The sequence below is a fragment of the Anolis sagrei genome, chromosome 1 (assembly GCF_037176765.1).
Source record: "Anolis sagrei isolate rAnoSag1 chromosome 1, rAnoSag1.mat, whole genome shotgun sequence".
Taxonomy (NCBI): domain Eukaryota; kingdom Metazoa; phylum Chordata; class Lepidosauria; order Squamata; family Dactyloidae; genus Anolis; species Anolis sagrei.
In genome coordinates, this window is record NC_090021.1 from 334,859,884 (window position 1) to 334,876,108 (window position 16,225).

Consider the following 16,225-nt stretch of genomic DNA (forward strand, 5'->3'; position numbering starts at 1 on the left):
TAAATTTCTATCAAAGTCGCACATGTCTCATCCATGAAAATATTATAATCCTTGTATTGTTGAAGGTTTTCATGGCTGGAATCACTGGGTTGTTGAAGATTTTTTGGGCTATATGGCCATGTTCTAGAAGCATTTGTACTTGGCTGGGAGACCACCATTGAATACCGGGTGCTGTAGGCTGTATTTCAGGGGAGGAAACTGAGGGGCAAAACGTCTCTGAAGATACCCTAAGAAAACCCTATGAAATCCATAGTATTCCCATAAGACGATGCATGTATACGCACTCATGAGCACTACTTACGTGAAGTTTAAAAGGGAAAGACACTTTTGGGGCTTCATGCACACAGTAGCGCTTCCTAATTCAGTAGCATATACCTGTGCTTAATATGTGCGTTTCCATACCAGGTAGCTCTATTTAGAGTAGACCTAATGAAATAAGTGTACCTTAAGTTAGTAATGATGAACCCCATCCTTTTTAGTGAGTCTGTTCTGAATCAGACTAGTGTTGGCTTTAACTCAGTGAGTAATATATACAACCCAAATAAGAATGCTGTCTGAAGCAGGCATGTAGCGGGGGGGGGGGGGGGGGGGCTTGAGGGGCTTCACCCCCCCCCCCTGAAATTCTCATGGTGGTTCGCGAAAAGGCCTTATTGGTGCATTATTTAAACTGTTATGTTTATTCATATCATGATCTGATCACCATACTCAATATATCCCATATGCATGGGGGTATTGGGGTAATGATACAAAAGGTTTGCTAGGGTAGACCCTCTTTCACTCAGACGCAGCCCCCCCCCCCCCCGAAACTCAGCCCCCCCAAAACCCCACCTGATAAAAACCTCAGCCCCCCCTCCCCCCCCCCCCCCCCCCCGAATCAAAATCCTGGCTACAGGCCTGGTCTGAAGCATGTTTATCAGGAGCACCATTTTTGACAGCGTTGTTCAAAGTGTTCAAAGACTATTTTCCCTTCTGTGAGAACTAATGTAATTCTAAACACATTTATGTTTTTTGAAGGTACTGAGAACAGAGAACACATCCTTGAAAAATGAACTTGAAGGCCTGCGGAGGGTGCAGACAGAACAGGTATGTTGGTCATTATAATTATGCCAGATTGGTCATTATAATTATGCCAGATTGGTCATTATAATTAGACCAGTTGGAGGATTTGAAAGGAAAAGACTCAATTCCTACATTATCAAGTTACTGCTATATTTGATACTTCTCAGCTCTACAGGCACATACCACTTTGAACCAATCGTCTGATGATTATTTTTCTCCCCGATTGGTCTAATCCTCTTTTCCTTCTTTGTTCTCTGTCCAGATGTATGTGTTTTTTTGTAACTTTTATTGACGTTGGGAGAGTGGTAAAGGAGTGCTGGAAAAACACTGACTTTCAGTATGAGGTAGCAATAAGATATTTAGGGTAAATAATACAAGTAGTAATATATTTGGAGTTAACAACACAAATGGTCTTGAGCCAAGGAAAAAAAAAATGAGATCCTGGCCCTCAAAATAAAGAATATAGAGTCTGGTGAAGGATAAGCAATAATCCCTGGATGCATTTGAAGGAGTGTTTTTGTCTCTGTGTGCAAGACTAAGCTAATTGTGTCATTTCACATATGCACATTGTTGGTTTGGAATAAAGCTTTGATAATATTAGAATCATAGACTCCTAGACTCCTAGAGTTGGAAGAGACCTCGTGGGCCATCCAGTCCAACCCCATTCTGCCAAGAAGCAGGTAAATCGCATTCAAAGCACTCCCAACAGATGGCCATCCAGCCTCTATTTAAAAGCCTCCAAAGAAGGAAGGAGCCCCCATCACACTCCGGGGCTGAGAGTTCCACTGCTAAACAGTTCTGACAGTCAGGGTAGCACAGCGCAAGGGCAGATGTCTTCACTGTGTCTGGTTGTGATCCCCAGGTTGTGCCAGTCAGCTTTCGTATGATATTGTTTCTAGCGCCCACTTTTTGCTTGATGTTCAGGCAATGCTTCTTGTAGGTAAGAGCACAGTCCAGAGTGACTCCCAGGTATTTGGGTGCGCTGCAATGCTCCAGTGGGATTCCTTCCCAGGTAATCCTCAGAGCTCGGGATGCTTGTCTGTTCTTAAGGTGAAAGGCACATGTCTGTGTTTTAGATGGATTAGGGATCAGTTGGTTTTCCCTGTAATAGGCAGTAAGAGCACCTAGAGCTTTGGAGAGCTTCTGTTCAACCATCTCAAAGCTCCCTGCTTGAGCGGTAATGGCACGATCATCAGCATAGATGAAACTCTCCAGTTAGAAAGATGGCCTACAGCCGTTCCATCATCTTCAAATGCATTTGACTTGAAAAGGAATGGCAAGCAGAAATATAGGTTGACCTGGTGTTCTCTTTCTTTTGTGTCTCCCCAAGATTTCCTTTGCATCTTTGGTTGAAGAGTTGCAAAAAGTGTAAGTAGCAGCTACAGTTTTCTTCTTCTTCAATTCTAATGCACTCTAATATATACATGGTAATTCTTTTCTAAGGTCTATGTGACCCACTTAGAACTTAGACTGAGATTGCGGTTTATGAAGATGTTCACAGAGTCCAGCATCATACCCACAACATTACGCGGGGTAGCCCTAGGCACATAGTATTGCAGTTGCAGCATTTCTAGCATAGCAGAAATGGCAGTGCTTAGCAAAACAATATAAGCCATGGGTGAGATTCCAGCTATTGTCAAAATAGTGTTCATCAGGCTAATTACAACAGAGTAACTTAATTTGTTACAGGCCAGCAGAGGAATTTACCTTTTTCTTCCTCCTCCCGTCATTCTGATGGAGAGGAGAGCAGGAGCATCCCCTTCCCCTTTAAAACACTTGCACTTTAGTCTGTCATCTGAACGATGCTTAATCATAATTATAGTTCTGAAATTTAGTCAGCTAAATCAACTGTGGAAGCTTGTTGATAATTAATTCTAATATAATAATAATAGTAATAATATTACTATTAATAATAACAACAACAACACTTGATTTATATTCCGCTCTATCTGCCTGAGGGAAGTCAGAGCGGATTACAATAAACGCCAATAAGCAAACATTCAATGCCTTTAATACAATGGAATAGCAATGACATACAAATACACAGAAGAAAGATAAAGGCTTCCTCTTTCATCTCCGGATTTCTGGAGGCGGTCCTGGCCATGAGGAGGTGCTCTTGTTCCATTTCCAAGCCATGGAGCCTGTTGTCCTTAGACACCTCCTGGTCGTGTTTTCTGGCATGGCTGTATGGGCACCTTTATTACTTACTTACTTACTTACTGTATTTGTATGCCACCTTTCTCAGCCTTCCGGCGACTCAAGGCGGTTTACAGGCAAAAATACATAACATCACAATGCACATAAAAACATTAAATACAATATAAATCCACAACAGAAATAATAAGCAACAGCCAGGAGACATGTGTTTTTAAAGTCTCTTCCTCAGTCCCCTTCCTCCTCTTAGCTGGCTTGGGAGAGGGAGAGTAGCAGCAGGATTTCCTCCTTCTCCTTCTGAGGTGGCAGGCAGATGTAGTAAGCAACAATTAGGAGGCAGGTGTTTTTAAAGTCTCTTCCTCAGTCCCCTTCCTCCTCTTAGCTGGCTTGGGAGGGGGAGAGTAACAGCAGGATTTCTTCCTTCTCCTCCTGAGGTGGCAGGCAGATGTAGTAAGCAACAGCCAGGAAGCAGCCATTTTTAAAGTCCCTTCCTCAGTCCCCTTCCTCCTCATAGCTGGCTTGGGAGGGGGAGAGTAGCAGCAGGATTTCCCCCTCCTCCTCCTGAGGTGGCAGGCAGATGTAGTAAGCAACAGCCAGAAGACAGTTGTTTTTAAAGTCTCTTCCTCAGACCCCTTCCTTCTCTTAGCTGGCTTGGGAGGGGGAGAGTAGCAGCAGGATTTCCTCCTTCTCCTCCTGAGGTGGCAGGCAGATGTAGTAAGCAACAGCCAGAAGACAGGTGTTTTTAAAGTCTCTTCCTCAGTCCCCTTCCTCCTCTTAGCTGGCTTGGGAGGGGGAGAGTAGCAGTAGGATTTCCTCCTTCTCCTCCTGAGGTGGCAGGCAGATGTAGTAAGCAACAGCCAGGAGGCAGGTGTTTTTAAAGTCCCTTCCTCAGTCCCCTTCCTCCTCTTAGTTGGCTTGGGAGGGGGAGAGTAGCAGCAGGATTTCCTCCTTCTCCTCCTGAGGTGGCAGGCAGATGTAGTAAGCAACAGCCAGGAAGCAGCCATTTTTAAAGTCCCTTCCTCAGTCCCCTTCCTCCTCTTAGCTGGCTTGGGAGGGGGAGAGTAGCAGCAGGATTTCCTCCTTCTCCTCCTGAGGTGGCAGGCAGACGTAGTAAGCAACAGCCAGAAGACAGTTGTTTTTAAAGTCTCTTCCTCAGACCCCTTCCTCCTCTTAGCTGGCTTGGGAGGGGGAGAGTAGCAGCAGGATTTCCTCCTTCTCCTTCTGAGGTGGCAAGCAGATGTAGTAAGCAACAGAACTTCCAATCGAAGCGGTACCTATTGATCTACTCACATTTACATGTTTTCAAACTGCTAGGTTGGCAGGAGCTAGGGCTAACAGTGGGAGCACGCCTCGACCCGCAGCTTTGAACAGCCAACCTTTAGGTCAGCAGATTCAACAGTTCAACGGTTTAAGCCGTTGTTGAGATTAACTTCACAATTCAGCAGCAGATCAGTTGCACAACTTTAGCGCTTTCCAGTAGCTTCTTCCTGCACAGTATTTTCAGTCAACTGTTCTCACAGCCTGCAGTCACTCTGGAACCTTTTACAGACACTTGAGCACATGCCCGGCCATTGTCAGTTTTACCATTGTCTTTCCCCCAGTCTAGATGATATTACAAACTTACCACAGCATACAGTTATATCTTGTCTTAGCAGACAAGTTCTTTAATTACATATAGCCTTCGACGAACAACATCACAGCACAAGGAGAAGTATACACTGTACATGACTTCCTTATATACAGTTCTATACAATTACACATAGCAATCTCTGAGTGGTTCTCAACTCATTAACTTAACTCAGACCCAGGATTACATCATTCACAACCACCTGGACTAGGCCAGAACACATTCCCCAAATGAAGTTCTATATACAGTTAATGCATGACTCAGCATTTCCAATAGAAGCCCATTAGCAGTGCATGACTCAGCTATATTACATTACAATACATTGTAAAACCTGACACCCGTTGTGCCACCTTAAGAGTAATAATTGCTACATGCTATAGCTAATCTACAACCAATCCAGTCACAAGGGAGTGAGATGCATTGAGAGGTCACAGAAATCTGGGGAAAGATTGGATTTGGTCTTATAAACTCAATTATGGGATCCATGCTGTATTATCTGAATTAGCTCATTATCCATAAGATGAGATGTGAAGATGCTAGAAAAGAGAAAGGTATTGTTTTTCAACTGGAAAGAATAGCTCTGCTTGCAACAATGGTTTGTTTATTTATTAGCAGAGCATTCCCCAGTTTACACTTTAGATGTGTTGTAGACTCCTTCAACTGATATTTATGTATTTTTTCCAGTTATAAACCATTTCTAAGCTCAAAAATCAGTTCTGATATAGTTTGAGCAAATAGAATAGTAGAGCTAATTTGGAATACAGCCTCAATGGACTCTAAAGAGAATTCTGTACCAAGCACCGTCTTTCACTTCTTGCCCCGTTCCCTCCTTTCTCTCCCAAAGAATCAGCGAAAAGGATGGAAAGATCAAATCTGTGGAGGAGTTGCTTCAGGCTGAAGTCCTTAAAGTTGCTACCAAGGAAAAAACAGTCATGGTAAGTTTGAGACTTGTTGTATGCTCACCTTCCCACATGTGTGTCTTTGACCCTGCTTCACTTTTTTTTTAGTAGTAATTACTTGTTTTTGCACCCACTGTTTCCATTTTGTGTGATTGTCTCCATTGCCCAATTCTGTCTGTTTTGTCATTGAAAAGGCATTAACACAGGAAATAGAGGCTCTGAATGAAGAAGTAGGAAAGGCCAAGCTTGAAAAAGACTCGCAGGTAAAGTGATATTAAGCTAGAAGCTGGGAGGAAGCTTGCAGTGGGCCTTTGGCTGGCAGAATCTCTCTCCTCGCAGTGTGTGCTGCTCCTTTCCCAGTCTGCTGTGACCAGGGCACTGTTAGAAGCTTGGCTTTTCCATCTATGGCCATTGAGCCAAGCATTTCACAGCAAAAGGAAGCTTCTAGGATTATAGCACTTTATTAACACATGCAGTTTGATACCAACTAAAAAGCATGTTGCTTGATTTAAAAGGGGTGTTGTAAAGGGAGTTAAGAGATCAGGGTCTCTTATTGCTCCTGTGTGACAGGAATATGTGAGGGTGTTACAAGTGATGAGAGGGAAAAGTGTGTGTATATGGTAGGTCTGCTGCCACCACCTCAAACTTCTGATTGAGGAATTAACTAGATGATATACTTGAGGTAAAGTGTCCCTATACACCGGTTCTTCTTTCTGGGCTCCCTTTCTTGTGACTGGACTGCAGAGATGTAGAGGCTGACTAAATCTGGCTTTATATAACAAAACAAGGCTGAGGCAGATTAAAAGTAAACTAGAGAACAGGTTTATTGAAATATTTGAAACAGACAACTCATTATTGAGTGGTACATATGCGTAGTTGGTTTCTGAGGCACAGACTTATAAAATAAATGGTTGCTTAAGAAAGAGTAACTTTTCTTTGACGTGAGTTACTTTCCTCACACTATTCTATAACAAGTAACAGTGTGTTTCTCAGACCAGCCGCCCTGGCTGCCTGCGAGAGTAACTAGGTTCCTTCTAGGCTACTCTGCACTGTAGGGAAATAAACCCACTTGTATTCTCTCCAAATACAAGTCAACAAACCTTCTCTTTGACTGTCAAAGCCAAAGTACCCTGAAGCACTTGCCCTCTATTATTCCCTCCCAGTCTAATTCTAACTCACTCAGAAACTCTCTTCTCCCTCTCTTCTCCCTGCCTGAAAATCCTAATCCTATCTCTTTCAGATCAAATCCCTCTTCTCCCTCTTAGATCAAAACCATCTCTCTCTAAGATCAAATCATTCTTCTCCCTCTCTGACAGAAAGTACAGCCTTTTTACACACTCCTTCAACTCCTCCCCTAGGGGTCTGAGCCAATCAGGAGTTAGCTGACTCCTCCCCTTGCCTCTCTGCCTTACCAAAATGTCAGCTATCCTGAGCTGCCCTCCCAACATGGAGGCCTGCTCACTGACTCCCAGGCTGCGGCCTACGAAGCAAAGGTATGATTTCACTACAGGTATATTCAGCTATTAGGTCAGTGACCTCTACATTTTAAAAGTTATATTTATTTTGCAAGTGTTGCACTCTGGCCTGAAGTCACCTTTGCACCCAAGTACCACACAAGAGTCCAGTAATACTAACTGAAAAGTTTATTGCAGAAAGCAAATATAAAAAGGCAAGAGGCAATGTAAAAAGCAGTGTCCAAAAAGCAAAAGGCAAAATGTTCTCAAAAGGCAAGAATCCAAACATCAAAGTTCTGTTCAAAAGTGACAAGGTACATGAAAAAACCAGGAATCGAAACATTTTCCACATTGGAAAGCCCATCATTCCGCACAACATCTGACAGAACATCTTCAGTCTCTGGCTAAACCACAACAGCAAGTAAATATGAAAAGTTCACATATTAGAAACAATATGTAGTGTCATACACAGGGGAAAAAATTGTGCTTGGAAAAGCTACTGCATAAATCCATAACCAAGAACACAGATCTTCTTCCAGAGCATGAATCCATGAACATGAACATAAGACTTTCCAAAAGATCTTGGACATAGATCCAAGGTGTACACGGGAACACAGTGTTGCCTGCTCTGACCCTTTCTATAAGCAACACCTTAAGGTCCACAAGCCATGAAGTCATGCCTTTGACCTCTTATCTGTTTCAAGGATTTCTCACAGCGTCTCTGTGGTCTCCTTAATCTGACTCCCTCTTCCCAGAGATCGAGTCTCCTACTCCTACTGACCTCAGATGTTTTCCCAGGGGAAAGATCATTCTCTTCCATCTCCTTATCTTCCGTTGCCAAGGAACGACCAGGGAAAAGGTCTTCCCTATCCTCAGATGCCTCAGTATCTCCATCTCCTCCCTGTTCTGAAGTCATTTCTTTCTGACCAGACACAGACACATCATTCCAGATAGAATCCTGATCCAAAATCCCCTCTTTTCCCCTCATCATACCTTAACTCTTATTTTCATTCATATGCTTTCTCAGAATAATGTGGCAAAAGGCAAGAACTTAACCAGCTTAGGAGAAGCTCAAAGAAGACAGAACCACTCAATTTTCTCTCTTCTATGGTACCACTTCTGGCCTTTTAGGGTGCTTGGGTAGGAAAATGTCAGAAATGGTGGGCAGGAATGGTTGACTTCCTCATCGGTGGTGGCACTGTCTCTTTTACCTGGAATAACCCTTGACCTATCCTGCTTTGGACTTAACACATGAGTATATATGATATCCCATGGCTAGAGCTCCCAGAATTTCCCAATTAGTATGATTAGATACTGTCCAGATTGGATGGAGCACTCTGTTAGCTGTTCTCCAGAAATAATGTTCCCATCCCCTGAAAGGCAATTCTTCTAAGATGATGCCTGCTGTAATAAATGTGACTCACTCAAATCAAAGAAGGTGTGCTTTCTTCTTTAGCACTGTTTTGTTTCATTTGTGATGTATCTCTTAATTGGCTAATGTTTAGCTCAATGACTTCCTGATATCACCTTCTATTCATGGCAGTAATAGACTTTGACACAAAGTCTAACTTTTAAATACATTGTCATGACTTAAAAAATATGTTGAACATCAAACTCTTATATATTTTATATCTGTTGATATTTTAAGGTGCAGTTTTAAAAAATGATCATATAATAATAATAATAATAATAATAATAATAATAATTGCAAAGGCTTTGGCATAAACCAGTCTAGGTGATCCCAGTGGTAATTGGCACACTGGGTGCAGTGCCAAAAGACCTCAGCCGGCATTTGGAAACAATAAACATTGACAAAATCACGATCTGTCAACTGCAATGTCATATGAACCTACCTTGGTTCATATATCAAATAATTAAAAATATTTTACATACATTTACTTTCAGACTCCCCCCCTCTCTCTCTCTCTCTCTCTCTCTCTCTCTCTATATATATATATATATATATATGGTGCATTTGAAATATAAATGAATTTCATTTGCATCTCCAAGATAATCCCAGTATGTACGTATATGCAAATAGAGGTGCTCCAAAATTAAGAAAGCGCTAACTTCTAATTCAAAGCATTTCAGATATATCAAAATCAATTCTGGGAATGTCATCTCACTACATATTTCTGACTTTCGGTGCTGAAAATAATACACTTGGATTAGGAGGTAGCATTTCATTTCTTTGCTTTGTTGTTGTTCATTTGCTAAGTCGTTTCCGACTCTTCGTGACCTCATGGACCAGCCCACGCCAGAGCTCCCTGTCGGCCGTCACCTCCCCCAGCTCCTTCAGAGTCAAACCAGTCACTTCAAGGATGCCGTCCATCCATCTTGCCCTTGGTCGGCCCCTCTTCCTTTTTCCTTCCATTCCTTTGCTTCGGGGATTACTTATTAACCACAGATCGTTTTTCCTAACTCTTCCATATTGGTTTCACTACTGATGGGCTTCAAGTGTAATACTTTAAGTGACTGAGGGGCAAAAGGAAGGGGCCTGAGGCTGTTGGGAATTGTGGGAGTTGAAGTCCAAAACACCTGGAGGGCCAACTGGCTAAGAGAGTGGAAGAACAACAGCTCTCATGCTTATGGAACGTGGAAAGGGAATAAGGAGAGAAGGCTTTGCTGATTTTGATATATTTTAAAACTGTTTACTGGTATTTTCAATCAAGGCTGCTTACAACAAAAAGAGCTTTATAAATGGTAACTTAGTGAATGAAAGCACTCTTCTGTATGGAGTAGATGGAATTTTATACCACACTAGCTGCTTCTAGAAATACAAACATTTCATTTACACACTCATGCGCGCGTGCACACACATATCATTGGCTTCCTGAAATCTGATCTGTTTATGTAGTTGCTACTTGCAATTATTTTGTGCTTCTTTTCAAAGTAACTATAAACATGTATACCAATATTGTGTGCTTTTTCTGTAGATATCAGTTGCCCAAGAAGTCAAAGAGCTTCAGAGTTTGTAAGTACTGCTGCTAATCTGAATTGTAGTTATTTGCCATTTATTTTCTGTTTACAACATTCATGTTTCTAGTTGACTCAAACTTTGCAGTCATTCTAAATTATTTCTACAGTTTTATCTGTGTATGTCAGTGATTCTCAAGCTGTGGGCCCACAGGTTGAGAACCATTAGTGTATATGTTTATTTGTCTTCTCCTTCCTCCTCTTTTTCTTTTATTTATATCCCACTTCCCTTCAGTGGGAGTTCAGGTTAAAATAATAAATTGCAATTCAAAACATTTTGGCGTGATCCGAGATGGTAGAACCCTTGAACCTAACTTCACTTTCTGATTTTGGTTCGGTAGTCAAGTCAATCTCAGGCAGATATGGTTTCAGTAACAAACATAAGTCAACTTTGAGATCTTTGCTGGTTAAGTTAAGTTGCTATTTTCCTCTAATGAAGGACACCATGTGAGTCTGAAAGGATTGGGAGATTTCAGAAACAAATTGGGCAGCAGTGCAAGGATGGGGAGTGATGGATGGCGGAGTTGGCCCATGCCTGATTTGGCTAATACAGAATATGTTTTAACAAATAGCTTTTTCATTTGGTTCTTAATTTGTCAGAATCATAGGCAGTTCTTTCATGCAGAAGGTCTCAGGTTTAACCCTTGGCATTTCCAGTTAGAGAGGGTCTTAGAGTTGCTGGATGAGAGCCAGTGTGGCATAGTGGTGTGGTTTCCTATAAACGGTGTGCCCCAATTGTTGATTGGATTTGTGGGTGACGAGGACATCTAAAAAAGACAGTTTTTCTTCATTTTCTTTTTCCATGCTGAATCATTTATGTTCCTTGTGTTCCCTCCTGCAGACTGAAGGGGAAAGAGGAACAGGTGAGAAGCCTGGAGGTGTCTTTGAAAGAAAAGGAGAACGAACTTGCCAAGAAAGGAGAGCGGCTTCAGGTAGAGTCTAATGCCACTTGGAAAAAACTCTCCTTCATTACAAAATGCAGGACCTTGGTGTTTGATGTGATTTTTTTCCCCAATTCCCAAAGGGTCAACAGGATACATTGCAGCATTTGAACAACAAAGTCAAAGAACTTGAACAGTTGAACTCTGAACAGGTGGGAGAACTTTTACATTTTGCTTTGTGGCTTTCACAAGTTATTTAATGTAGCAGAAAGAATTTTATCGTGCTGTGTTAAGTGCAGGGTCCTCAGCCATTCTGAGTCTGTGAGAAGTACATAACGTTTGCTGCAGGAACATAGCAAATCACAACATTTTGGGTGTGCCCTTGCCCCTCTCTGTTTTTATAGAAACTCACAGATAAATAATGTAAGATAGAAAGAACATATTGTCAATTTTGCTAAATGTAGGGAGGCTAAGTTGCTCCTATTCAAGTCAGAGTAGAATTTAAAGACATAGCAATGTTAGTCTGTACTATCAGCATGCAGTATCATTCCATCTAAGGGAGTAGACTTTGTCTATGAAAGTTTATGCTGCTACTACTACCACTACTACTACTACTACTACTACTACAATAATAACAACAACAACAACAACAACAACAACAACAACATTATTATTTACGATGAAACCATTGATCATTTCCTCAGCTGCTGTAAGAAAATCGCACAAACGGACTACAAACAGAGGCACAGCTCTGTGGCCCAAATGATTCATTGAAACTTATGTCACAAGTACCACCTGTCAGTAGTAAAGAACTGGTGGGATCATAAACCTGCAAAGGTTGTAGAAAATGAACATGCAAAAATATTGTGGGACTTTCAAATCCAGACTGACAAAGTTTTGGAACACAATACACCAGACATCAGGATTGTGGAAAAGAAAAAAGTTTGGATTATTGTTGTCGCCATACCAGGTGACAGTCGCATTGAGGAAAAACAACAGGAAAAACTCAGCTGTTATTAAGACCTCAAAATCGAACTGCAAAGGCTCTGGCATAAACCAGTACAGGTGGTCCCAGTGGTCATCGGCACACTGGGTGTCATGCTAAAAGATCTCAGCCAGCCTTTGGAAACAATAAACATTGACAAAATCATAATCTATCAACTGCAAAAGGCCACCTTACTTGGATCTGCACGCATCATTCAAAAATACATCACACAGTCCTGAATCTAAATTTAAACTTAATTATTTATTGTGCACTCTCCATCAGGCCTTCTAGACGCTTGGGAAGTGTTCGACTTGTGATTTTGTGATACGAAATCAAGCATATAGATCTCGTTTGCTGTGGCATACCGTGTTTTTGTGTCAGAATAACAACAACAACAACAACAACAACTTTATTTTTATACCCTGCCTCCATCTCCCTGAAGGGACTCGGGGCGGCTTACAAAGGGACATGCCCAACAAAACAGGTTAAAATATGCATCGAAAAACAAGCAAAATCAAACATCAATAAGCATAAACACACTAACCTCTTTAATATACTTTATTTAATAATAATTATGATATACTTTATTTATATTCTGCCCTATCTCAAGGCGGATTACAGTACACATATATATCAAACATTTGATGCCGTTATACAATTAACAAAACAGACAGTACATAAACAGAGGTAAAGGCTTCCCATCTTTTTCCATCTCCGGCATCTGGAGGCTGTGCTCAACTCCAGCCACAGGAGGTGCTGTTGCACTATCTTCCATGCCAATGAGCTTTTGTTGTCCTTAGTCGCTCTCCTGATCGAATCGCCGGCATGTCCACATGGGCACTTTTTATTATATCCTCACCAAAGCAGTACCTATTTATCTACTCACATTGCTATTTTCGAACTGCTAAGTGGACAGAAGCTGGGCTGATAGTTGGGAACTTACCCCAACTTGAGCTTGAACTGTTGAAGTCCAAAACACCTGGAGGGTTAAAGTTTGCCCATGCCTGTTATAGACGTTTAAGAAACATACTTGAATTCGTGTAAAATGATCCATAATACATAGTTTGATTAAACAAATTAGGAATAGAATTAGTGTTCTGCAGAAAATAAATGTCTTCTGAAGGAGTCCATGACTGAAAAGGTTTGAGAATCACTGTTCTAGAGAAGCTGCCAGTCGAATTATCTGATCAGCCATGAAATTGCTAGAAGATCGTTGATATACTGTTGTATTCATATTCCTCATGTCTCTTCCCTGTTAGGTTTCTGTTGGTTCCTCAGTCAAGGACCTTGAAGCTCTGTAAGTAAACCAGGTGGAGCGCCACTCTTCACTATTATTTCTCTTTTACGTTTGTGCGAGACTTTTGAGCTGTTGTTTTTGCAGTCTGCGTGTGAGAGAGAAAGGTGTATCTCATCTGTGTAGCTTTCTGTATTCTAAAGACCTGTTGAAATACTAAATAATTGCCTTGACATCTTCAAATCAGAGCTCAGTCTGCGTATGAGAGAGAATGGTGTATCTGTGTAGCTTTCTGTATTCCAAAGACTACTTTTTTGAAGATCTGTTGAAATACTAAATAATTGCCTTGACATCTTGAAATCAGAGCTTGGAAGCACTAACATGGCTTGGGGATTCTCCGGCCCAATGGATTTGCAACCATTCTTTCCCCTCAAACTAGGCATCAGTACAAAAGTCCTGCAAAATTAAGACTCACTGGATTTTTAAAGAAAAATATACTGTATATACTCGAGTATAAGTCGACCCGAATATAAGCCGAGGCACCTAATTTTACCACAAAAACTGGGAAAACGTATTGACTTGAGTATAAGACGAGGGTGGGAAAGGCAGCAGCTACTGGTAAATTTCAAAATAAAAATACAGTAGAGTCTTGGTTATCCGACCTCAGCTCATCCGACATTCTGTATTATCCGATGCCCCTACCCCCCCTCCAAAAGCAAGCAAGGGAGGATGGGTGATCTCGCTCGTTCGGTCACTCACCCGCCCCCTCTTACTCGCTCACTCACCGGGCAAAGATGGTGGCAGAACCAGGAGCCTGGCCTCCCCTTCCTGCCTCCTCCGGGCCTTGGCTCCTTGTCCCAGTGGCAAAGACAAAGGGAGAGTGGGTGAGTGAGTGAGTGAGAGCGGCCTTTGCTAAGTGGGGCCTGGAGGAGGTAGGAAGGCGAGGACTTAATAGGCTTTTCCTTGATACCTCCCTATTATCCAACATATTTGGTTACCCAACTTTCTGCTGGCCCGATTATGTTGGATAACCAAGACTCTACTGTGGATATAAATAAAATTACATTAATTAAGGCATCAGTAGGCTAAATGTTTTTGAATATTGACATAAAACTATAATTTAAGATAAGACTGTCCAACTGTCCAACTCTGATAAAACCATAATTCTAACCTTTTTCTGCCTTCATACCATTCTAATAATAATAGAGTAAAATAATAAATGTAATAATAATAATAATAATAATAATAATAGAGTAAAATAATGGAAATGTAATAATAACAGTAATAATAGAGTAAAATAATAAATGTAATAATAATAATAATGGTTATGATAGAGTAAAATAATGGAAATGTAATAATAACAGTAATAATAGAGTATAATAATAAATGTAATAATAATAATAATAATAATAATAGAGTAAAATAATAAATGTAATAATAATGATGATGATGATGATGATGATGATAGAGTAAAATAATGGAAATGTAATAATAACAGTAATAATAGAGTAAAATAATAAATGTAATAATAATAATAATAATAGAGTAAAATAATGGAAATGTAATAATAACAGTAATAATAGAGTAAAATAATAAATGTAATAATAATAATAATAATGATAGAGTAAAATAATGGAAATGTAATAATAACAGTAATAATAGAATATAATAATAAATGTAATAATAATAATAATGGTGATGATAGAGTAAAATAATGGAAATGTAATAATAACAGTAATAATAGAGTATAATAATAAATGTAATAATAATAATAGAGTAAAATAATGGAAATGTAATAATAACAGTAATAATAGAGTAAAATAATAAATGTGATAATAATAATAATAATAATAATAGGGAAAAATAATGGAAATGTAATAATAATAGTAATAATAATAATGATAGAGTAAAATAATGGAAATGTAATAATAACAGTAATAATAGAGTATAATAATAAATGTAATAATAATAATAGTAATAATAATAGAGTAAAATAATAAATATAATAATAATAAAAATAGAGTATTATTATTATTACTAATATTTGAAACCCAACAAGATTAGTACACAGCAAACAAGGCCACTCTGCTGGCTGTTGTACTGGATCACACATCGGACTTAAAAGATCGAACTGCAAAGACTCTGGCACAAGCCAGTCAAGGTGGTCCCAGTGGTGATCAGCACACTGGGTGCAGTGCCTAAAGACCTTGGCCTGCACTTAAACACAATTGGCACTGACAAAATTACCATCTGCCAGCTGCAGAAGGCCACCTTACTGGGATCTGCACACATTATTCGCCGATACATCACACAGTGGGAAGTGTCCGACATGTGATCCAATACAGCAGCCAGCAGAGTGATCGTGTCTACTGTGGACTCATCTTGTTGTGTTTCAAATAATAATAGAGTAAAACAATAAATGTAATAATAATAGAGTAAAATAATAAATGTAATAATAAGAAATAGAATAAGATAATAAATATAAGAATAATAATAAAGAGAAAAAATACCAAATGTAACAACAACAACAACAACAACAACAACAAAGTAAAATAATTAATAACTGCATAAACCGAGGGGGGCTTTCTCAGTCTTAAAAAAGGGCTGAAAAACTTGGCTTATGCTTGAGTTCCAAACTAAAAAATGACCTCATATTTGCTCCATCACATAGTTTTTTTACAATTTAGAATCATAGAGTTGGAAGAGACCTCATGGGCCATCCAGTCCTATCCCCTGCCAAGAAGCAGGAAAAGCAGGAAAATTACATTCAAAGCACCCCCAAGAGATGGCCAGAGAACTTGCTTTAATGGGTTGTTGTAGATTTGGGGGGGGGGGGAGCTATATGGCCATATTCTGGAGGCATTCTCTCCTGACGTTTCACCTGCATCTATGGCAAGCATCCTCAGAGGTAGTTCTCACTACCTCTGAGGATGCTTGCCATAGATGCAGGCGAAAC

At 40.2% G+C, this 16,225-nt stretch overlaps 1 protein-coding gene across 7 annotated transcripts in view; it reads left to right on the forward strand.

Moving 5' to 3' along the window:
* KTN1 (kinectin 1) overlaps window positions 1-16,225 on the forward strand; it is a 215,428-nt gene that overhangs the window by 157,019 nt on the left and 42,184 nt on the right. For 5 of the 7 annotated variants that reach the window (XM_067463085.1, XM_067463084.1, XM_067463087.1 and 2 more), the window contains 8 exons: window positions 1,015-1,083; window positions 2,390-2,427; window positions 5,685-5,775; window positions 5,934-6,002; window positions 10,130-10,167; window positions 11,011-11,101; window positions 11,194-11,262; window positions 13,295-13,332. In XM_067463085.1, coding sequence (XP_067319186.1) covers window positions 1,015-1,083; window positions 2,390-2,427; window positions 5,685-5,775; window positions 5,934-6,002; window positions 10,130-10,167; window positions 11,011-11,101; window positions 11,194-11,262; window positions 13,295-13,332 — 503 coding nt within the window. The remainder of the gene's footprint in view (window positions 1-1,014; window positions 1,084-2,389; window positions 2,428-5,684; window positions 5,776-5,933; window positions 6,003-10,129; window positions 10,168-11,010; window positions 11,102-11,193; window positions 11,263-13,294; window positions 13,333-16,225) is intronic. The other 2 variants (XM_067463082.1, XM_067463088.1) reach the window with 1 other exon arrangement.